The sequence below is a fragment of the Pinus tabuliformis genome, chromosome X, assembly GCF_031772625.1.
Source record: "Pinus tabuliformis cultivar Carrire ecotype Pingquan chromosome X, CPIR1, whole genome shotgun sequence".
NCBI lineage: Eukaryota > Viridiplantae > Streptophyta > Pinopsida > Pinales > Pinaceae > Pinus > Pinus tabuliformis.
In genome coordinates, this window is record NC_142308.1 from 1,739,454,182 (window position 1) to 1,739,478,781 (window position 24,600).

General features: G+C 39.9%; 1 protein-coding gene across 2 annotated transcripts; it reads right to left on the reverse strand.

The window, feature by feature from the left end:
- Positions 1-2,291: 2,291 nt before the first annotated feature.
- LOC149146749 (large ribosomal subunit protein eL43) lies at positions 2,292-23,171 on the reverse strand. 2 transcript variants are annotated; one of them, XM_089446555.1, is made up of 5 exons: positions 23,053-23,171; positions 3,424-3,463; positions 3,234-3,322; positions 2,810-2,892; positions 2,292-2,665 (listed from the first exon to the last, which is right to left on the reverse strand). In XM_089446555.1, the coding sequence occupies exons 1-5, from the start codon at positions 23,053-23,055 to the stop codon at positions 2,602-2,604; spliced, it is 279 nt and encodes a 92-aa protein (XP_089302681.1). In that variant the 5' UTR covers positions 23,056-23,171; the 3' UTR covers positions 2,292-2,601. The 2 variants fall into 2 exon arrangements, with proteins under 2 accessions (XP_089302681.1, XP_089302680.1); XM_089446554.1 differs by lacking the exon at positions 23,053-23,171 and having other exon boundaries at positions 3,424-3,487.
- Between the last annotated feature and the right edge of the window lie 1,429 nt (positions 23,172-24,600).

The window sequence follows — 24,600 nt, forward strand, 5'->3', positions numbered from 1 at the left end:
AGTGCCAAAGCAGCTCCTCTGTTAGTTGGTTTCACTGATTCTGATTGGGCTGGTGACCTTGATGATCGGAAGTCTACTGCCGGTTATGTCTTCACTCTTGGTTCAGGACCTATTACATGGGCTTGTAAGAAACAGGCTGCCATTTCTCTTTCGTCAGCAGAAGCAGAGTATCGTGGTGCCGTGGAAGCTAGTAAGGAAGCCTTGTGGCTTCGTCAGATCCTATCAGAATTTGGCTTTGAGCAGCAGCATCCAACCACACTTTGGTGTGATAATCAAAGTGCCATTCAGCTATGCAAAGATCCAGTCCAGCATCAGCGCAGCAAACACATTGAACTACACATGCACTTCATCAGAAAGCTCATTCATGACCATGTTCTTGAAGTGCAATATTGTCCAACAGATGATCAGGTTGCAGACATCTTCACAAAGGCTCTCACAGAGGCGAAGTTCACTAAACTTCGATATATGCTTGGAGTTCAGGAAGTTGTCACTAAGGGGGGATAGGCTCTAGTGCCTCCTTCCTTCTCCTATTGTGTCATATTTGTAAATCCTTCAATCCTATCCCAAGTTGTTCTTAAGGGGGGATGTCAGGATATTCCGACACATAGGATATAGTTAAGTTCAACTTGGTCTAGCATAGAGTTAGGTTAGAGTTAGGTAAAGTGTGTTTCTTTACCGTTGTACATTTTGTAACTTACAATCCGACGGTCACGATATGTAGTGATCCGACGGTTCACTCTCACCTCGGTATTACCGACACTTGATCCGTGGCTTGACACCCGATTGGTCCATGAGTTCTATTTAAAGCGCATGGAGGGTCATTGTTCGGGCAATCCGTGCATGAGAGAAGCTTATGTAAATTTTCATTCTTTGATTAATAAATTGTCTGTACCCACGTTGGGACAGGCCGTGGACTGTTTCCCTCCTTGCACTCTGAGGGTTTTAACCACGTCAAAAATACTGGTGTATTGATTTGAGATCTGGTTGTGAGCGGTGTCCTTTTGGTATTCTTTCTGAGGAACTTACCCTGTAAATTCCTACACCTTGTGGGTCAGAAAGTTAACATTCTTGTGGACAAGCCTGGTACCCGCAACCTCACTTTGGCCCTTGGGTTGGAAGAGACTAATTTATTTCTTAAAAAAATAATTATATATGTATAGAGAGAGAAAACAAACATATATATAGAAATGAAGAGAAGAAATAGCTCTCCACTTCTTGAGCTAGCAATAACATATCAACCAAAAAAAAAGGCCAACATGCTACACTTGTTGAGTCACCCACAAATCAATAATAAGTGATATCTCCAAAACCATGGGAACAAACACATTCATAGTTTTCAATGACTTTCTGACCCACGTGATATCAGGGAATCCAAGTGTTACTATTATGTCATGAATGTGAATGTGATTGCTATCTTATTTGAAAGGTTGAAATAAATTCTCTCAAAAGCGTATAGAATATATATCCAAGTTAAAGAAAATGGAAATTTTGCCTACCTCCACAGGTATCATCACACCAAGATAGGACATACAAGTCTAAATCTTCTAAGTCTCAATGGCACTTCAACATGTCAATAACATACTTGCAACAATGCTTAATGAACCTTGTCTATTGGCTACAGAGACGTACAGGATTTCATCCATGCAAAAATAAACATCCGGATCAATCCAGCACCATAAACTCTGCTAAATAGTTCATCAAGTTATTTCAAAGATTACAATATGATCTTATATTAGCTCACATATGCCTTGAATATTTAAAGGCCATACTGCTTTGGCACAGGAGACCAGAAAGATCCGTACTCTAAAAGACAAAAAAAAGACAACAAACTAAAACAGCAGCTTTAACTCTACTCTAGACACCATTCTTAGTGATAGTAACATGATATATAATGAAGATACACGAAAAAAAGGGTTCAGATATTGTCTATCACATGTCAAACTGGCTGAACAAACACATGAACGGAACACATCCGATGAAGAAAAGGCACGAAAGCAAAAACTTCAGGCAGATACCAAAGAGACTTTCCAAAATAATCAAGTTAACAGCTAATTTTTCAAACCTTACTGAAGAAACCTGCATTGAGATGAATAAACAATCCGGAAACTAGCTTGAGTTTTCACTATCATATTACAAAATTTCACAATTTCATTTTCAGCCGAACTTTTTTAGATGAAAACAAAACACATTCAACACTCTCAAGATCTGATTATTACTTTCAAAAGAAACAGACTAATTTATGGATGTAAAAGATTATTATAGCTTAGCTTGAAAGTGCCCCCACATCGCAATGACAATCAACTCTTAAACTATTTGGTTAATAATTTTAAATTCCTGTTTCAACTCACAAATGTTCACAATCAGATGCTGAAAAATAATTGCAAAATATCATCCTTCTGTCTGCTCCCTCAACCTCTCATTATTACTTATAAAAAGAAAACAGAAAAATTTATAGGTGTAAAAGATTACAGATTAGCTTGAAAGTACCCCACATCTCAATGATAAAATCAACTCTTTAAAAAAGATTTGGTTAATATTTTTTACTTCATGTTTCAGCTCACAAATGTTCAAAATCAGACGCTGTAAAACAACTACAAAAGATCATCCTTCTGTCTGCTCCCTCAACCTCCGAATAGTACTGCGCACTGTTACAGCACTTGGAGTACTGAAACAAGAAAACAGTACATGAGTAACATTAAGAAAACCCACAAGGCATATTTTGAAGATCATAATCATAATGGCTAGTGCACATAAATGTGAGATGGTAACTGATACAGTTAAAGAAGCCTGATACAAAATGTTTACTTACTTCAATGTATAGGCACCACCTGCCTTCACTTTCCCACAATCCTTGCATCCCCAAATGCCAACTGCTTTTCTCTTCACTGCAAACTGTACAATATAATTATATAAAGCTTCCATATCATTTACACAAGGTTCGAACAAACTAAAATTACCCAACGAAGGTCAGCACAAAATATGATAAACTACAAAATTATTTATATGCTTTGGCTGTAAAGAGATTTTATTATTGCCAAGATTAATTCCATTTTGGCATTTACAAAGCTTTGAAAACTCTCTTTGTACACATTCCCAAGTCATTATAGCTTTAAGCATCCAATACCAAAAGGGAAATGCTGAACAAACATACTAAGATAAAAATCACAAGACGAATCATAAATGAGTGGTACCTTAACACATAATTCACCAAAATACTCGGAATTAGAACTAACCTTGCCACAGAATTCACAGAAAAACTTGGAATGCTGGCTCACTTCCATTTTTTTGATCTGTTTTCTTAAACTGGCACCATACCTAGTACCTACAATAAGAATGCAGCAGAAATGCACATGTCATGGATGATGACCTTCCATTTATACATTAACATACCTACCCAAAAATGCAATGGGTGAATGTAGTTACCATATTTGCCAACAATACCAGCCTTCTTAGTACGTTTTGTCTGCAGCATTACCATGAAATGATCAGAAAGTATTCACAATAATATTCATACAAAACAAATAAACAGGAAGGCATCCAATGGAAAACTAAACTAGCATCCCATCCCTGGAAAAGGCCAATAAATAAATAAGCTGGTTTGGCACTGAAACCCTCACATTTTCCTGGGTACAGACTATCAAACAAATCCCCACTCCTCCCCCATGGAGACCATGAAACCAGTCACACACAAGCTGATCAAATCAGTTCTATAAAAACCCAGCTAGGTTTAACGGTTCAAAGTTCAAACCTGATTTCTAACTCATTTCATATATGAGGCAGCAGATTTTACTGTCAGTGACATGGACAATACCAATGCATCTTCTGTGTGATTGCTGAGCCAAAAAATTTGAGGTATGAATTAATGTGATTGGAGAAAACCAATGAAGCAAGGTAATGGACAGGAGGGCTCTATCGGCACTAATTCCTAGGTTGATATATTTATTATGGTCTTATAATATTTTGTCATAAGATATCAGATTTGACTCTTGACATAGGATGGATTGAACTTTGCACATTTTGGTTCCGTAACTTCATTCAGTTCTCAATGGTGATTTGATATATGTTGATCTGATTAAATTGTGTACTTCAATATGTTAATTTTGCATTATATTCAGTGTTATGATGTTGATGTCCTATCTAAATTAAATGTAAAAAAACATAAATTTTCATTAAAATATATAATTCATGTTTTTACAGTGTGTCAAGTTATTGTGGATCAACTGGCAAGTCTTTCACATGTCCTGTGTCAAGTCTGACTGGTGCACCAAAACAGGGCCCGAGCAAAAATTAAGTCTGGTCACTTTGGCCCCCAATTTTTCCTATGGGGTCAAGCAGCACCACCATCAATGAAACATGAAATCCCTAAACACATTTTGCGCGAGGCTGAAATTACTACTTGGCATTACCCAGGTTCCGAAGCTAACTGTTCATAAGTCACGTGTGGCGATTTGCACTTTTTCAATTATCCAAGTTCACTTCAAGCAAGGGCCAGTTGGCTTCCATTTGTTTGACACAAAACTGGAGTATCAATTTTGTTAAAATTGGCCACTAGGGCCAAACTCCATATGGGTCATCTTATTTATGGCAGCTGATATTTTTCTTGGATCCCTCTCATTGAGGGGTGTAGGATTGATCTAAAGATCATCCGATTCCAATAAGTATTCATGAAGTTATGAATTTATTTGTGTTATAAGACAATTCGTCAAAGTCGACCAGCAACCAAATAAACCCCACATGTGCTCAACGTTTTAGTATAAAAGGAAATGACTTGAAAGTCATTTCTCACACACACTTCTATTTTGGTTTCTCACCACTTGTCTTGGATTTTAGTGGAAGAGAAATCTAAGAGTGGAAGCCTTAGACGTTGGAGGAAAGAAGACTAAGGGAGTTGCCCTAGAAGAGATGCCCTAGCCCTCGACACTGTCAAAGAAGAAGGCAAAAACGCTGTCAAGGAAGCATGCCCTAACCACAGTCTTGGAGGAATCTTATCACAGCAAAGAGAGGCCATAACGCTGTCCAAAAGGAAGCCCTAAACGCTGTCTAAAGGGCAGCCCTAAATGCTGTCCAAAGGCAGCCCTAACGCAGTCTAAAGGGAGCCCTAACGCTAACCTACGGTGCCCTAGATGCAGGCATAATACGGCTGAAAAGGTGGGCTGTAGGTGACTCTCAAAACAAGGACAGCATGAGAGTTTGAGGACTCAAACATCCCAGGGCAGCAATGCTAATAAATGGGACAGCTGGGCTACATGGTGCTGCTAAGACACATGAGACAGCAGCAGGTATCGCAAGGCTAAGGGGACAGCAGAAAGGTATAGCATGACTATTAGGGACAGCAGTTACACCTATATATCTAGGCAGCAGTGGCAAGGGACAGCTATATAGTAAATGGGATAGCAAAGCAATGCTAAGTCAAGCATGGTGCTGCAAGCACATGAGACATGTTGTGTGTCAACATGGTTCAGCATTCCACTTGGGACAGTTGTGTGGCAACATGATCAGCTTCAGAACAATGATCGGACAGCAGCATGTTGGGACAGAACTATGATGGGACAGCAACGACATTGTGCAGCAGTGGCACAATGGGATAGCAGCAACAGCAAGGTGCAGCAAGTACATGGTGCAGCTAGGTGCAGCAATAGTACTTGGGACAGCAATGATGCTTGGTGCAGCAAGTACAGGGTACAGTCATGATTGGTGAAGCATGATGAGATGCAACATAGTGATGATGGGTGCAGCGTGGTGCAGCACGGTGAGGTGCAGCATGATGACGAGATTTAGCACAATGATAGGTGAAGGAGTCGCCTTGGAGAATAAGTTGAAGCAGCATGTCTTCAACTGATCTCATGTAACATCTTAGAGATGATCTATGCTCTTATCTAGATAAGTCAAAATGTTGACTTCTGTTGTAAATGTACTACCTCTATCTCTCTCTCTCTCTCTGTGCTGAATTATTGAAGAACATATAAGAAGAATTGATCAAGGGTTTCCCCACATTGGGGTTTGTCCCTGGCTAGCGCCACATCTTGTGTCCTCTAGTCTTGGCTTGTCTTCTGTGATTTATGTTTATGTTCTATCTGTAGTTTACTTTAATGCTGATGTGATTGCTAATCTGGAAAAGACATTGAGCTAACTATGAAAATTGAATTAAATTGCTCTAAGCATAGAACATACCTAAAATTAAAAAATTTCATCAAAGGCAAAACAATGAAAAACTACCTCAAAAAGACAAGTAATTGCAAAATCTTTAAAGAATTTTAATATTTTTCCATCGACGTTGGTGTAATTTCTTCCACAAATTCTAAGAGGCAGCCACTGTAGTAACTAAGGACACCAATAAAGACAACCAATGGAGACCTCATGTAGGCTTTATAAGTATTGGACCACAACTCCTATGGGATTAATTACACTTAAATTTGATGAAGCCTCAAAAGGTAACCCAACTAAGGGAGGGGTGGTGGGCTAGTAAGGAATTGATGAATAAAAACTTCATAACCTTACTAGCTGAAAATATTGGATGTACAACCAACAGTTAGGGGAAGACTTCTTGTCTCTTTGAAACCATCAGACTAGCAAAAATGGCAAAACATAAGAAGGTGATAATGGAGGGAGATTCAAAGTAATTAATAGATATAATGAAAAGAGAAACGTTGATAAAGACTCATGGTACTTGAAAGGTCAGATAATATAAGCAAAGGAAACAATTAAAACTTCAATTAGATAAGAGGGGTGTTAAAATTGGCAACTAGGGCCAAACTCCATGTGGGTCATCTTATTCATAGCTGATAATATTTTTATTAGATTCCTCTCGTCGAGAGGTGTAGGATTGATCTAAAGATCGTCCGATTCTGATAAGTATTTATGGAGATATAAATTTATTTTGATTATGGAATAATTATCAAGCCGACCAGCAACTCATGTAGGCCCAAAAGCCCAACAAACGCATCTATTCATCATCAACATTTGTATATAAATACAGGTATTTTCCTCATTTTGTCACTCACAGCTCATCACATCTCTCTCTCTCTCTCCTGCGCAGAAAAGAGGCTCTTCTCCTACTGCGCAAAAAAGGACTCTTCTCTCACACGTGGAAGGAAGACGTAGAATTTAGGGCTGCAACTGCAGATCAGAAGTTTGACTAGCGTTGACCATCAGACTCTCTCTCAGAACTGCGTTGTAGGTGGAACTGACTCTCCTCAAAAGGCCGCATTTTTTAGTGAAGGAATCAAGCCGATCCGACGGTTGTTTTGCAACATATTGTCTACCCTAGTTTAGGGCTGATCTAGGGTTTGTTGCTGCTGATGTAAATCAGATTTATGTACTATTTCTCTCTGCTGAATTATTGAAGATAAAAGAAGATTTGATCAAAAGGTTTCTCCATATTGGGGTTTGTCCCTCGCTAGCCGCCACATCTTGTGTCTCTTGTCTTGGCTTGTTTTCTATTGGTCGTTTAATGTTCTATCTACACTTTACTTAATGTACATGTGATTGCTAATCTGTGGATTATAATAATAAAAAGAACTAAACTGCTCTAAGCATAGAACATACCATAACTTAACATGGTATCAGAGTTGAGGTGAAGACAAAGCCCGAGCAAGAGCAAGAGCAATCACCGAAGAGAAAATTGGCAAGGCTATACTAAAAGAACTATGGGGTCCTCAACACTCTTCCCTGCCGAAGACAAGCTCTGTGAGAAGTCTGACTATCACAGATGGAAGATGTCTCTCGATCTAACCTTAAAAGATCAAGGAGTGTTGGACCATGTGAGAGGCAATATTGTTGAGCCTCCATCAAATGCACCCGCTGCTGCCAGGGACAAATGGAAAATCGGTGAACTCAAAACAAAGAAGATTATCTGGGACTCTATCGACAAGTGTTTGGTGGCCTACATCTCTAACTTGAACACCTCCAAGGAAATCTACGATAGACTGGTGAGTTTATTTAAAGTTAATGATGCAAATCAAGTCTTGTTTCTTAGAAATAAGCTGAAGGAAATTAAGAAGGGCAAAGAGAAGAGTATGCAAGCACACTTCTTACGAATCACTGAGATCAAGAACGATCTCCTATCTATTGGGGAGATTATTACTGATAGGGAAATGGCACTCACGACTCTTGGAGGATTACCATCCGAATGGTACGTGTTCAGGACTACTCTTCTCAACAATAACATAATTCCTGGATTCGAGGAATTAATGGAAAGATGCATTCAAGAAGAAACAAGGATAGAAGAGCAAGAAATGCCCATGCCTAAAGGTCCTCCTGCTGCCTTTTCTTCTCATGCTAAGAAAAGAAATAATTCTGGGACTAAATCAAAAAGAAAGGTTGGACCTAAGGGTGGAAGAAAAGGACGATGTTACATTTGCGATAAAGCAGGTCACTATGCAAGGGAATGCCCTGATAGAAGGAACTCTCACCAGGACGACGATCAAAATCCCTCTCATGGCAATCAAAGGAATGGCAAATCTAATAGCAAAGGTAAAAGGAGTGCTGGAAATCAAGGAAGAGGACAACCATTCAAGAAGGCTAGAAATTCCAGGTATGAATCTAACACTGTTGACAATAAACAGGATGAATATTATCTACCAGTTGCTCTATCTACCTCTGCTCCTCCAGACTCGCTGGGAAATTGGCTTATTGATAGTGGTGCCTCAAGGCACTTCACTGGTTACAAAGAAGTTCTCCATAATCTGATAGAGAAAGAAACTAACCTAGAAATTGTCCTTGGAGATAATATGAAATATCCCATGAAAGGTGTAGGCAATGTCTCTCTTAAATTGAATCAAGGTAATACGATCCACTTACAGGATGTATTATATGTACCTGACCTCAAAAAGAACCTGGTGTCCATCTCAGCAATGGAAGACAAAGGCTACAAGGTGACCTTCAGCAATGGCAAGGTACGTGTATGGAAAAGCAATGTTAAAGATGCCTTTACTCTTGGGTTTCGAGTTGATTCATTATATCAGGTCGGTGGAAGTCCGCTAGGTGTCATGTGACACATCTCTTTAATCCGAACTTTGGCATCAGAGGTTTGCCCACCTTCATTATAAAGCTCTACCCGATGTAAGACAAATGGTGACAGGGATGCCTGAATTCCGAGTAGAGAAAGAAGGTGTGTGTTCGGGATGTGCCGAAGGAAAGCTAAAAAGGGGACCATTCCCCTCAAGCCAAAGCAAGACCTCCAATATATTACAGTTGGTTCACTCAGACATATCTGGTATGATGCTTGTGAACTCCTTGGGAGGATATTCATATTACCTTACTTTTACAGATAGTCTCTCGAAAGACTTGGATATACTTCTTGAAAAAGAAGGATGAAGTGTTCTCTTGGTTTCGACACTTAAAATCCTTGATCGAGAATCAAACCAAAAAGAAGATCAAGATCTTAAGGACTAATAATGGGACCGAATATGAATCTAACGAGTTTCATGACTTTTGTAAAGAAGCTGGCATTAAGAGGGAACCTACTACACCATACACTCCTGAACAAAATGGTGTGGCGGAAAGGAAGAACCGTACGATTGTGGAAGCTGTCCATGCCATGCTCCATGATCAAAGACTTTCGAAGTTTCTATGGGCCGAAGCTGCAAACACCACCGTATATGTACAAAACCGATTCCCTCATCAAGCATTGGGTTCCAAGACTCCTGAAGAAATGTTCACCGATAAGAAACCTGACGTATCTCATTTTAGAGTTTTTGGAAGCCCTGTATATTTTCATGTGCCGAAAGAGAAAAGGAATAAATTGGGTGCATCTAGAAAGAAATGAATCTTCATGGGCTATGGTGAAAATACTAAGGGCTATAGAATCTATGTAGCCGGTCAAAGGGAAGTCGTGATTAGTCACGATGTCACCTTTGACGAAGACATGGCTCTCAGTAAGGTGAACAATCTTCCTACTTTAAGGAGCTCTCAAGAAGCTGACACCAGGGAACCAGAAGAAAAAGATGATGTAACAATGCCCCGATGTGGATGAACCCATGGATTCCCATTGATCCACCTGAGCCTTCCTTTTCTAGGAAGAGGCCCTCTTGGCTTAGGGGGCTACTCGATGATGCTAAAGGACACACTGCACCCTGAGGAACCTTCCGTGAAAGTAAGAAACCTAACAAATATTAGGGATACCTAACCATCATGAGCACGATCATACAAAATGAGCCTTCATCATTCTCAGATGTCGTCAAGCATCAAGTATGGAAGGATGCTATGACCGAAGAATATGAGTCTATTATGAAGAATGATGTCTAGGAAGTAGTTCCCAGACCCCAGGACAAGACAGATGTCACTTCTAAATGGCTTTACAAGATAAAGCATGCAGCAAATGGAAGTACGAAAAAGTATAAGGCTTGTTTTGTCGCTCGTGGCTTCTCCCAGAAGGAAGGTATAGACTATGACGAGATATTTGCACCTGTTGCGAAATATACCACCATCCGCTCGATCATAGCCCTTGCGGCTTCACAAGGATGGAACCTACATCAGATGGATGTCAAGACCGCGTTCTTGCATGGTTCGATCAAAGAAGAGGTATACGTGGAGCAACCATTTGAGATTTATGATCGAAAATCTCATGTATGCAGGTTGAAGAAGGCTCTCTATGGGCTAAAGCAAGCACCTCGAGCATGGTATGAGAGGATCGATAGCTACTTGATGAAGCTGGGCTTCACTAGGAGTGAAGTCGATCCTAACCTTTACTTTAAGGTTGAAGATGACAAGCCTCATACTAGTGTTGTATGTGGATGACCTCTTTCTAACAAGTGCAAACCCTCTCATTCACAAATGTAAGAGAGAGTTGGCTTCTGAATTTGAAACGAAGGACCTAGGACTGATGCACTATTTCCTAGGACTTGAAGTCTGGCAGAAGCCAAGGGAAATTTTCCTATCTCAAGGAAAATATGTGGTGAAGATATTGGAAAGATTCGGTATGGTGGACTGCAAGCCTGTTACTACCCCGATGGAGCTTGACTTTAAGAAGTTAAGCAGTAGCGTTGCTGGACCTATTTTACGAAATGCCACCGAGTATTGTCAACTCGTCGGAGCATTAATGTTCTTAGTGAACTCCCGTCCAGATATATGCTTCGCAGTCAACACATTGAGTCAACATATGGTTGAACCTCACCACATACATTGGATTGGTGCCAAGAATCTGTTAAGATATCTTCGTGGCACAATTACTTATGGGTTAAGATACACTGCCGGAGATGTGAGACTACTTGGATACACTAATGCTGATTGGGCAGGCAATGTGGTGGACCGTAAGAGCACTTCCGGGTGTTGTTTCTCCTTGGGATTTGCTTCGATATCATGGATGAGCATGAAGCAGAAGTCGGTGGCTTTGAGCACCGTCGACGCAGAGTATATTGTTGCTAGCATGGCCTCCTATGAGGCAGTCTGGTTGCGAAAGCTCTTTAGTGAGTTGTTTGGATTTACATTGGATACCACCGTGATCCTATGTGACAACCAAAGTGGGATTCATTTGTCAGAGAATCCCGTATTTCATGATCGCTCCAAGCATATCGATATCAGGTACTAGTATATTCGAGATATGGTGCAGCGAGGAGCAATAAGGCTCCAACATATCGGTACAGATGAACAGGTCGCCGACATTCTGACAAAGCCCCTAGGGAAGGTCAAATTCCTGACTTTCCGAGAACGACTTGGTGTCGTTCAAAGACCCTCTGATGAGGGACCTGTATGATGTATTGAGCTCTGGCAGCTCTGAGGGGGCATGGGGTACTTCTTGGAGCGACATATGACCACAGGGTGACCCACCATTCCCTGGTAGTGTACGTGTACAAGGTAAAAGAATCAAAACTTTCCCTGTGCCACCCCGTGGCGACTATGTAGCAGGATGATTAGTTCTCCTGTGAGGTCTGGATGATGTGTTCCCCATGACGATTGTGTAGCAGGATGATTAATTCTCCTGTGAGGCATGGATGATGTGTTCTCCATGGCGACTGTGGACAGGATGATTCGCTCTCCTGTGGGACAAGATGATTCGCTCTCCTGTGGACAGGATTGATTAGTTTTCCTGTCAAGGCATCCTACCCATGCAGTATGGGACTCATGGGAAGTACCTCTCATCTAATCAATGAGCAAGGAAATGAAGATAGGGACCATAGTAGTACCGATGGACGCATCATTGTATCTACCGTACTCCCTATGTTAGGATGACCTTCACTGATCTGGGATCAATGATACTAGTCTGGGACCAGTGGTAGGAGTTGTACTCACTACGACACTGACTTCGAGTAGGTTGAGGACTGGTCTGGAACCAGTGGTACACACTCTGAGACTGACTTTGAGTCAGTGGAGGATGGTATGATACATCCTTGATCATTTCTTCTTCTTCATAATTCAGACAAAGCAGAGCAGAGCAAAACAGAGCAGATCAGAACAGGGCAGAACAAAACAGAGCAGAGCAAGTAGAATAGAGCATAGCAGAGCAGGGGTCAAGCTATACAGGGCAGTGCATTTGATACATGAATAGTAGCGACCAACAGACGAATTGTTAATGGAGTTCTCCCTAGTTGAGAGGGAGTGTTAAAATTGGCAACTAGGGCCAAACTCCATGTGGGTCATCTTATTCATGGCTGATAATATTTTTATTAGATTCCTCTCGTCAAGAGGTGTAGGATTGATCTAAATATCATCCGATTTCGATAAGTATTTATGGAGATATGAATCTATTTTGATTATGGAATAATTATCAAGCCGACCAGCGACTCATGCAGGCTCAGAAGCCCAACAGACGCATTTATTCATCATCAACATTTGTATATAAATACAGGAGGTCTTTTCATCATTTTGTCACTCACATCTCATCACATCTCTCTCTATCTCTTGCGCAGAAAAGAGGCTCTTCTCCTACTGCGCAAAAAGGGACTCTTCTCTCACACGTGTGGAAGGAAAATGCAAAATTTAGGGCTGCAACTGCAGATCGGAAGTTTGACCAGCGTTGACCATCAAACTCTCTCTCAGAACTACGCTGTAGGTGGAACTGACTCTCCTCAGAAGGCCGCATTTTTGGTTAAGGAATCAAGCCGATCAGATGGTCGGTTTGCAAAATATTGTCTGCCCTAGTTTAGAGCTGATCTAGGGTTTGCTACTGCTGTTGTAAATCAGATTTATGTACTATTTCTCTCTGCTGAATTATTGAAGATAAAGGAAGATTTGATCAAAGGGCTCCCGCATATTGGGGTTTGTCCTTGGCTAACCGCCACATCTTGTGTCTCTTGTCTTGGCTTGTTTTCTGTCGATTGTTTAATGTTCTATCTGCACTTTATTTAATGTACATGTGATTGCTAATCTGTGGATTATAATAATAAAAAGAAGTAAGCTGCTTTAAGCATAGAACAACATACCATAACTTAACAAGGGGAGTTAATCAGGTAGCAGACTCGTTTTCAAAAATGGCCTCTAAAGACAGGGAATTGAACTCATGTTCAGAACATTGGTCCCTAGAAAGTATGAAGCAAGCAGAGGATTGGAAGGCAAAATCAATTTTAAAATAGTCTCTGTTAAGGAACTTATTAAGAACACCTTAGGGGGAGGTTAGCTAGAATGGAATTGACATTATAATCATCATTATAATTTTCATATATCATTCCTGCACAGCCACCCAAGAATAAATGTCAATCAAAACTTTACTCCGTCCAGGTTTTAATGTGGGTGAAAGACCAACCCTTCCCTTGTGCTGATTTCAGTGGGGACATATCATTCTCAGGCTAGCAATGGAAGGCACTCCCGTCTACACCTCAACCATGTTGGGAGTTTGAGCAACAGCTGTGAATGCTGGCAGAAGAGAGAAAATGTGGGAAGTGGTTGAGGACCAATGGCAATGAGCACACAGGGTAAAGGTAGAGCCAGAGGTAGAGGTTGAAGAGACAATCCCTACTTTGGAAGCAACTCACCACGCTGGGATTACAGCCCAATTATCCAGAAGTGTCAGCAGCCACGCAAAAGCCAGACTTCTTGTGGCAGATGGGAGGAGAGCAGGCTTAGGCCCAAGTTACACATATGATCCAGATATGCCAGCCACAGAAGTAGAATAAGCATACCAGACTTTTGTGGCAGGTCGAAGGAGAGCAAAGGTTAGGTCCCATGCAATGTGACAGGACCCTGGATGGTCAAGACAGAGGATGAGCACTTTCATTTTGCCACTTTTATTAAGTAAGAAATAGACCATTCTTTGGCAAGGGTAGGGAAAGCATTCAAACAAATGGAGGTAAACTGAGAGGTAGCTGTACACAGTCTGGAAGAGGACCAGGTGAACCAACGTAAGTTGATTGAGTCCTTTCAAGATGATTTCAGGCATATGAAGGATAGCAAAGATGCAAGTATGAGTGAGATTGCAGAAGAGAAACCGGCACAAACTGAAAATACTTCTACAGATAATGGACCAAAAAATAATAAACTCAGTAATATCCCTTACCAGAGTTGTCATCTATAAGCTCAAAAAGGCAGATATCCTTGGGCATGGGCAAGCTACTAGGAAATAGGCCAGACTACATCAAGCAGTACAGCTAAGCCAGGGAAGCCAATCTCCGCCCAAGCAACAGTTGATGATCCATCCATACCAAAGTAGAAATGATGATGTTTTCAGTTTCGTATGCTAATCTGAAAGTTTTATATTCAGTAAATTTAAGAAACTTCAGTCTTTTCTTGTTAATTATTGAACAATTTTTTTCAAAGGGCTTACTGTTAAGATGTTGCACAATCCATGTCGCTCAAAAAGGCAATAGACCAGACTACATCAAGGAAGCACAGCACAGCCAGGGAAGTCGATCCCAGCCCAAGCAACAGTTAAAGATCCATCAATACCAAAGTAGTAAAGATAATGTTGCTTTCAGCTTTGTATGCTAATCTGGAGGTTTTTGGTCAGTAAATTTAAGAACTTTCAGTTGTTTCTGGTTAACCATTGCACAAACTGGCAATGGGCTAACTGTTAAGATATTGCATAATCCATGCAGCCCCTCCATATGGGCATTTAGAATCAACGGCAATTTCTGAAGTCAAGAAACGACTATAACTGCTAAGGCCAGATTATAAATGCTAAGATTTAATGATCTTGTTGTTTCAGCCATGTGGGAACAGAAGACACCTTGACATAATGAATCGTCAAAATCAGATTCGAACAAAACAATTGGGTGTTTACTTTTGGTTAGCTAGTTTACTGGTAGGGGTAGACAAGTAGGTTAGGCAGAGAAGGAAGTGGCTGTAGTCAGGAGGACACAGGCCTAAGCAGAGCAGGGGGATATTGCTGGTGGTGCCAGATTGCAAGGCTCTAATCTGTAATGATTTTGTCTCGGTCACTCTTTAGTGAATACATTGTATTTCTTCCTGTCCTTCTGGCCCCAAAAAATACTGGAACAAATGAGTTAAGAAGACGCCTCCAATTAAGGAAGAAAATGTATCTCCTGATGTAAAACTCACTTGGATGGAAGCAAGTCTCAAAGCCCTACAGCAGGGGACTTCTGACTTGGTTTGAAAGACTCCTTCCAAACAAGTGTGGCTAAGCCTGTTTACAGTGGGGGCAAAGCTCAAAATTCAGCAATTTGACGGGAAAGTATAGGAAGAAAAACTGAATAATTGGTTAAAGGCAGCTTGAGGTTTATTTCAGCCAAAGAATATAATGATGTGCAAAAAATTACCTTTGTGTGCCTTAAACTGTCTGTAGCATGCTCCCCTGTGGTGGGAGACCTACTGCCAACATTCGCAACAGCAAAGGAATGTAGCTGTAGAGTAACTTCAAACTTCAAAGATATGGTTTGCGAGAAATTTTACCTAGCTGCGTATGTCAGAGGACAGCAAATTCAATGGCAGTATCTCAGGCAACGTCATGAACAGTCTACAAGATTACAATGCCGAATTCCGAAAATTAGCTATCTTACTGAACATTTCAGAAGATGAACTTAGTGTGCTTATCAAACACATTGGAGGCCCTCGCAGCTATATCCAACACAACTGGGATTACTTTATATACGAACATTAGACAAGGCTAAGCCCTGTATATTGAGATGAAAGGGAAGAACATGCAAGTATTCAGGGAGCAAAAGAATCCTTTCCATACAACCCAGGCAAAGCAACGTGCAGATGGAGAGATGGCTCCTAAACAATGCAGTCATTGCTATCAGGCCAGGCAGTAACTCCATTATGCAGAAAAGATGATTCGTATTATTCCATCAGGTATTTTATTGTTATATACAAAAGGGTGTGACTGTTCAGTTCATCTCCTGATGACTGTTCACATTCCTAATTTAATTATTTACATGAATTCACCCAATCCTGAGGATTAGGTGTCAACATTCCCCCCTTAATCTGAAGGGATGTTGGTGAGTCCAAGCATCATTCTGAATCTTTCAAGCTTTCCTCTTCCAAGCGCTTTGGTGAAGATGTCTGCAATTTGCTCATTTGTGGAACAATGACAGAGATGGATTGTTTTGGCCTCAACATGATGTCAGATCAGATGATATTTAGTATTGATGTGCTTTGTACGATCATGGAACTTTGGGTTTTTGGCCAACTTTATTGCAGAGGTGTTGTCAATCATGAGTGGAGTTGATTGTACTTGTTTTACCTGCAAATCTTCAAGAATTTTCCTGAGCCACACATTTTTTTTTGTTGCTTCAGCTGCTGCCACGTATTCTGCTTCTGTTGTGGAATCTGCTGGAACTGATTGTTTGTGTGATCTCCAGGAGACAGCTCCTGATCCAAAACTCATAGCATATCCTGAAGTAGATACCCCAGTTTCTTTGTCTCCATCGAAGTTTGAATCAGAGTATCCGATTAAACTGAAGTCATCCACCTGTGTGTACTTGATTCCAAAGTCTTGAGTTCCCTTCAAGTACTTTAGAACTCTTTTTGCAGCAGACCAATGTCCCTCACAAGGCTTTTGCATAAACCTGGAGAGGATTCCAACAACAAATGAAATGTCTGGTCTGGTGGTAGTTAGGTAGTTAAGACTTCCTACAAGTTGTCTATACTTTGTTGCATCCTCAAATTCCTTTCCTTCAATAGATGTGAGCTTCAAGTTTTGTTCCATTGGAGTAGTAAGAGGATTGCACTCTGTCATGCCAAACCTGTTCAACAAATCTCCAATGTATTTCTTTTGAGAAAGAAATATGGACTTTGGATGTTGGGTTACTTCAATGCCAAGATAGTAATGAACATAGCCCAAATTAATCATTTCAAAACTTTTTCCCAATTCCTTCTTTATGGATGCAATATAGCTTTCATTGTTCCCTGTCATTAAAAGATCATCTACATATACCACAAGATATACAACTGTTTTGCCAACTTTCTTGACAAATAAAGTTGCATCATCAAGATCAAAATGATTGAAATTGAGTTTCAAAAGATGCTCAGTTAGTTTTTCATACCAGGCTTGCGGTGCTTGTTTGAGGCCATACAAGGACTTCACAAGTTTGCATACTTTATGTTCATGTCCTTTCACAGCAAATCCTTCAGGCTGGGACATAAAAACATTTTCTTTTAGATCTCCATTCAAGAACGCAGTTTTTACATCCATTTGATGGACTTTCCAACCGTTCTGAGCTGCTAGTGCAAAGAGTGTTCGGATGGTGGCCCATTTTGTTGTGGGGGCAAAAGTCTCCTCATAATCGACCCCTTCCTTCTGTGCAAAACCTTTTGCCACAAGCCTAGCTTTGTGCTTGTCAAGTGAGCCATCAGCTTTATACTTATTCTTGTAGACCCACTTGCAGCCAATTGGTTTGGTTCCTAATGGAGGATCAACTAGCTTCCAAGTGTCGTTCTTTATGAGGGCATCATACTCTTGCATCGCTTCTTTCCATTCATCATGAGAAGCAACTTCTTTAAAGGAAGTTGGTTCAAAATCTGTAGACAAGTTTAATTCACAATCATAAGAAACATCCATATCAACAGGTGAATTAGAGTCATCTACATCACCTCCATTTTGCCAGTTTGAATTTTTGGTTCCTGTTTTTCCAATTTCATCAGGATGAACACTTTCAAGTGTCTTCGTCAGCCACTTTGGGGGACCTTTCTGAGATGGTCCAGGCTGCTCTGTTGATTGAGTTGAGACTGAATCAAGATTGAGTCTCCCAATTCTATCAATTACATCACTTAAAGCATCATCCGTTGTTGGAGTTTCATTCGGGGGAGAGTGTTCTTCAGAAGAAGATTCCACATGTTGATCTAGAATAGGAATCCCCCCTTCAAGATGTGGAATCTGATTATCAAATTCTTGAAATGATTTTGTTTTTGCGAATCTATCCAAGCGATCAAGTTGCCGCTCAACAACATTGTCAGATTTGGATGATTCAAGAAAAATTACATCTCTAGATACAACAAACTTTTTATTTACTTCATCATAGAGGTGGTATACTTTGGAGGTGTTTGAGTACCCCAAGAAGATACACTTACAACTTCTAGCACCAAGTTTGTTTCTATTTACCTTTGGTATCAAAGCATAACAGGTGGAACCAAAGACCCTGAGATGTTTTACCGAAGGAACATGTCCATACCACATTTCATAAGGAGTCTTGTTTCTTATAGCATTAGATGGACATCTATTCTTTATATATGCAGCACATAGAACAGCATCAGCCCAAAACATTATCTTTACATTTTTGAAGAAAAGCATGGATCGTACCATATTCAAGATTGTTCTATTCATTCTTTCAGCCACACCATTCTGTTGGGGATTATAAGGCACAGTTGTTTGATGTTTGATCCCATGTTGGCGAAGATAGTTTTCAAATTCATTTGATGTGTATTCTTTTCCATTATCAGTGCGAATAGACCCAATATGAGATTGTGCATCATTTTCAATCCATTTATGAAAATTCTTGAATGTTTGAAAAGCATCAGATTTGTTCTTCAATAAATAAACCCAACACATTCTGGTGTAGTCATCAATAAATGTCATAATATATTTATTTCCATTTGCAGAAGGAACAGGCATTGGACCGCATAAATCTGAATGAATGAGTTCAAGTTTCCTATGTGCTCTTGAATGTGAATCATGAAAAGACTGTTTGCTATGCTTTCCTAGAATGCAAGCATCACATCGCTTAAGTTTTCTAGGAATTGTAGGCAAACCAGCAACACCATTTTTCTTCAATAAGCGGAGAATGTCATAGTTCAAATGTCCCAATCTAGCATGCCATAATAAACTTGATGGAAGTGTACCTTCTTCATGATGAGAATTGTATGAGAAATGTTGTGCATGAGTAGAGGTTCCTTGCAGTTTGAGAAGCCTTTCTTCTTCATTCCCCTCATGACAAGTGAGTGGTCAGATGCTTTTCTTACCTCAAGCTTGCCATCAAACATATGAATGGAGTGACCTTGCTGGCGGATGTGGACCAAGGACAACAAGTTTCTCTTGAGCTGTGGGAGATATAGAACATGATCCAGAAGAAAGTCTGGAAGACCAGGCAGTTTAAGCCTGATTGTGCCAAGCCCTAATGGCTTGATTTTTTATTGATCTGCAAAGTATACTGCTCCATCAACATTGTCAGTAAAATCTTCAAAAAAATCTTTTCTATGAGTCATCTGACAGGTTGCTCCTGAATCAAGCAACCAATCATTTTTCCAGGAAACAAGTGAAGCATTAAACAAATCTTCATTTACTCCAATGTTACATTGTGCCTCAACATAGTGAGCGGATTCAGGTGCTTTACCTTTGTCTGTATCATCAGCTTTACCTTTCTGTTGGTTTTGTCCCATGGTAGCTTTGCATGTAGAGGCATCATGTGATCCATTTCTTTTGCAGCGAATGCAGTGTAGATCTGCCTTTTCTCCTTGAGAATGTCTGCCCCCCCTGCCTTTGAAATATCTTCCTCTTCCTCTTCGTCCACCTCTTCCTCTTGTAGAATCTTGAGCAGGATGCCTTTCTTTATGAGCAAGGCACACAGTCTCTTCAGAAGATTCAGGGGCTGTCTTCTTTCCAAAAGCTTTCTCTCTTTCAGCAAACTTTTTCACAAGAGAGTCAAAGGTTATATCTTTGAGATTTCCATTTGCTTGCAAAGACTCAAGATAATTGGAGTAAGTAGGATAAAGTGCCTTGAGAAAAGCAATAAGAGGGATATCCAGCTCAACCTTAGTGGAATTGATATCATGCATTATAGACTTTACTTCAGATGCAAGAGAAAGAGGATCATTATTTTGCAGTTCAAGAGTGAAGAGTTTAATCATGAGTTGAACAACTTCAAGTGCAAAATGTGAGTCATAGAGTTCTTTTAGCTTTTGTACGGCTTCAAAGGTAGTGGAATATGACGAAATATGGCGACTCACCTCTTCATTTACAGATGCTGCGATTAATGCATAAGCTTTGTTGTTCTTGTTTTCCCAAATAACGAGTTCTTTGTCTGAGGTAGGTTGTACTGGGTCATTGTCTCCTTCTCCGACACACACTCCTTTCCACAACTCATTGAAAATGAGGGTGTGTTTTATCATCCGGGACCATTTAGGATAGGTCTCCTTACCAGTGAGAACTATTCCTACCATGGATATGATTGAATGCATTCTGTAAAAAAACTTTTGCTGATAGAAAAAAAAATACTTCTGCCAATATACAGTAAAAATGTACTCAAAAGGTCATTCTCAAAGGGTATTATCGTCCACTAAAATTTCTAACATAAGATTTTCATGTACCCATTGAATCACTGTCATCACAACTTCAATCCACAGACAGAAAATGACTTTCAAAATGTACACAGCTACCAATAAAAATCATTCAATGCATGCGCAGTATACAGCATGGGATGCCCAATCCTTTCACACGAGTTTAAAATTCACCAAAGTCTAGGCTCACAAGCTGCTCTGTCAAGCAGGGACACTCCTCAAAGATGTCAGTGCAACACTTGCTCTACCAAAATGGGACTGTGCGTAAACCAAAACTTACGTTCTGGTACCAAAATCCTCCACCGCAAACAACAAGAGGAATGGGCCTGTGCGTAAAACTTACGTTCTGGTACCAAAATACAGCGTTCAATAGACAGCGTACAAAAGAGCAGCGTTCATTGAGATAGTGTTCACATATAGACAGCGTTCACATATTACAACAGGCAGCAATACAATACCCCAACGCAATAGAAATACGACCCCTTCAACACAAAAAATAAACGCTCTAGAACTCAACGCTGGCTGTCATAGCATGGAGTTAAATTTTGCAGTGTGCTAGGCCAGCAGCGTGAACTATGAAGCCATCGAATCCAAGGAGAATCCGCTACAGTAAAACAACCGAGAATAAGAAGCTGAATCATTTAGTATGAAAAACCTGAGCCGCGATTTAGATAATTTTCATTGAGCAGAACAGCATAGACGTATTCAGTGAAGGCAAGGCCATGGGCTGGGGAGGAGTAGGGAAGACCGTAAATCAGTGAGTATTAGCACTGTATTAGCTTTTCCCATCCTCGCAAGCCGAAGGCCTTTCTACCAGTTGAATGGTGTGTAGATCCATGGAACCCGCTGGTGGATCAACTGATCAGCGACCAAACCACGTGCAATTCAGTCGAGAAGTGGAGTAATTCCCACAGAACCTCAACTATTCAGTTTCCAATGCGGTCAGAGACAAGTTGCGGCTTATGAGAGACAGATGCGTTATAGAGAGCGTTATGGACAGAGCAGAGAGTGTTATGGACAGATCGCAGTGGCGCAGCAGAAAGGAATATGGACAGATGTGTTATGGATAGAGGCAGCGCTGGAAAGGAATATGGACAGATGCGTTATATGGCAAAGGCAGCATGTCAGACCTGAGGGGATATGGCAGACAGAGGAGTTACAGGAGCATAAGAGCAAAAAACAAGGAGCTGGCTCTGATACCATGTCAGGCCGGCAGTAACTCCATTATGCAGAAAAGATGATTCGTATTATTCCATCAAGTATGTTATTGTTATATACAAAAGGGTGTGACTGTTCAGTTCATCTCCTGATGACTGTTCAGTTCATCTCCTGATGACTGTTCACATTCCTAATTTAATTATTTACATGAATTCACCTAATCCTGAGGATTAGGTGTCAACAAGATTGGCCACACTAATGAAGACTGTTGGCCACTGCATCCAAAGCTCCTTCCAAAGAACTGTGACGGCAAGAAATTCATGATGGTTGTGGTAAGCGAGAAGGATTAAAGGTCCAGGAGAGAAGGATGCCAAAAAAAACAAACTGCTGGCAGATGCCTAACGCTTCAATAAGAAAAAGTTGGGAACAGCCCGCTAGTGTAATCCGCGTCCAAGTGCTGAAAAAGGCCATCAATACTTCCTTGTGTTCTTTTCCTTGTTACCGGGATGTTTGATTTGACATTCATTACCAACGTAGCGTAGTCCACTGAATAATCTGTTCGAAATCAATGGTCTCCTGTGTTATAGGACAACTTATTTATGCTGCTAAAACATACTATATGTATATATCCTGTTTTGAGCATTTATCTCTATTTAGTAAGGAGGGTGAACAGTTGTCATGCATTTATTGAAATCTGATTTGTAGTTTTTGTTTCATTACTGTAAAATCATTTTATTAAGAGCTGCCCACGCAGATCATTGAATTTCAGCGTGTTTCTAGTTGTCCATAGAGGTAAAACAGTAATGACAAAAGAGGCAGTACACCAGCGCCTCCGGTTTTGTGTATTTAGGTTGGTAAAATTAACATTGTTTTTTCTCATAGAAACATAGTAAATAAGGAAGGCCGTATGTAGTTTAAGATAATGCTCAAAATCGCCAGGACTTCCCATTTTGCCGTACCTTCTGAAACACTAACATAGAAACAACTAGCACACTGCTTCTAGCAGCAACCGTCTTGAAGCCCTAAAATCACAACAAATTATAGAGTATTTCTGGGGACAACAACGGCATAGCAAACAAGCATCGACTAGGCCTGAGTGTGGAATCGCGTGTTCGAATTGCGTGCAGTTATTTTCGCCGGTACACAGTGGCTCGGGCAAAACCTAATCTATCAGTAATGTAATATTCTGAGTCTGTGAAAGGAGATATCACAAAATTTTCATTAAAATTCAGAGAATCGAAAGATCAATCACACAGACAAAGAGACATAAACAAATAAAATGAGAAGCAGTACCATCGCTACGATGCAGACGCGGAGCCGTTAGTAATCTCGTCGTCCTCCTCTGTGCTTTCGTTAATCGCCGCTCAATGAAAGACTAACAGGAGCCGGTAAGGCTTTTATACGAATAAAAATGTGTATTTTAAGGTTTTGGCAAGGGTTTACACAATGAAATCATGCTCTGTAAATTGAGTTAATTACATTAATTAATTGAGGGTTTACAATATATTACTTTAGTGATAAAGATTAAATGTGGCTATTAATTCACTATAAATATCAAAAATAATACATTTTATATATATATATAAATTATAAATATTAATTAAATTAGTTTAGATTTATTTTAACTATGGATTTATAAAGTGTTTAAAAGATTAAATTTCTGAAGGTGCAAATTTCTTTTTGTGTGTGTAACTTGAGAAAAAGTTTGTACCTCTAGAGATTTGATATCTCTCTAGAGGATCAAATTTGTGAGGATATAAACTTATAGATCTGAAGTTAATATGGAAGATTAATCTAGGCTAATAATGGTTTAAAATAAGTTATAATTGTGCCCAAAGAGTATGGAAGAGATGTTGTAAGTTTATGTTATGTGGTGTTATGTAATGTAAATATTTGACTCGGCCAAACTACATATAAATTAAAAAATAAAATTAATAATTGTAACTTTATTTTAAACTACTACTAGTCTAGATCCATCTTAACTTCGGATCTATATGTGTCGAGAGGGATCAAATTTCTCAAGATGTTGTTGACGATGGGCAACACTAATTAAGCCCGCAAACCATTGTGCATTACAATAATTAAGCCCTCCTATAATCATTTCTTAGAGACCTAATAGGTGGGATCCCTCTTGAGAATTCATGGCCATAAACTATTAAGCTTTTCTGAAGAGGATTCAGTTCACAATCATTGTATAAAGATGGTTGTTCTAAGGTTGCTTGTCATAGGTTTCAAAAAAAACATAAATATTTGATCATATGTGCAATGTGGAAAATGGCCAAGTGCAAGGTGGGATGATGTAATGTTATAACCTAAGTTTTGCTCCATATGTTGTGGTTGGATGTTGTTTTTTACACTATAGCTTGTTTATATATGTACCATGGCCATGGATAGACATTTTATGGTGCAGACTATTGATTACATGTGATTATTAGTTGTGGTTTTATGGTATGTTTTGATGTTCGGCATATATGTTACGTGGGATCATTGCACTGATTTGATTCTTGACTAACCTTGAACATTATAGCAAGGGTATTCATTGCATTTAAGTGTTATGTTGTAGGGTTATGATTCCTCGACAATTGAGTTTCATATTTCAGGGATTAATATATGTTCGATGAGCATTGTCGATATAATTACATGACCTAAAACATATCACCGAGCTTCCACTGGAAACTTTATATTGTTATATGTGATTAGACCTACGCAACGATATTAATACAATGTGATCTCTGGCCTATTTGGCATGAATTTTGAGCCTTCACGTGGTTGATTAAGAATTGTGTTAATATGATTAGTTGGCAATCAACTTGGCATTATTCTACCTATTTGATTGGTTGG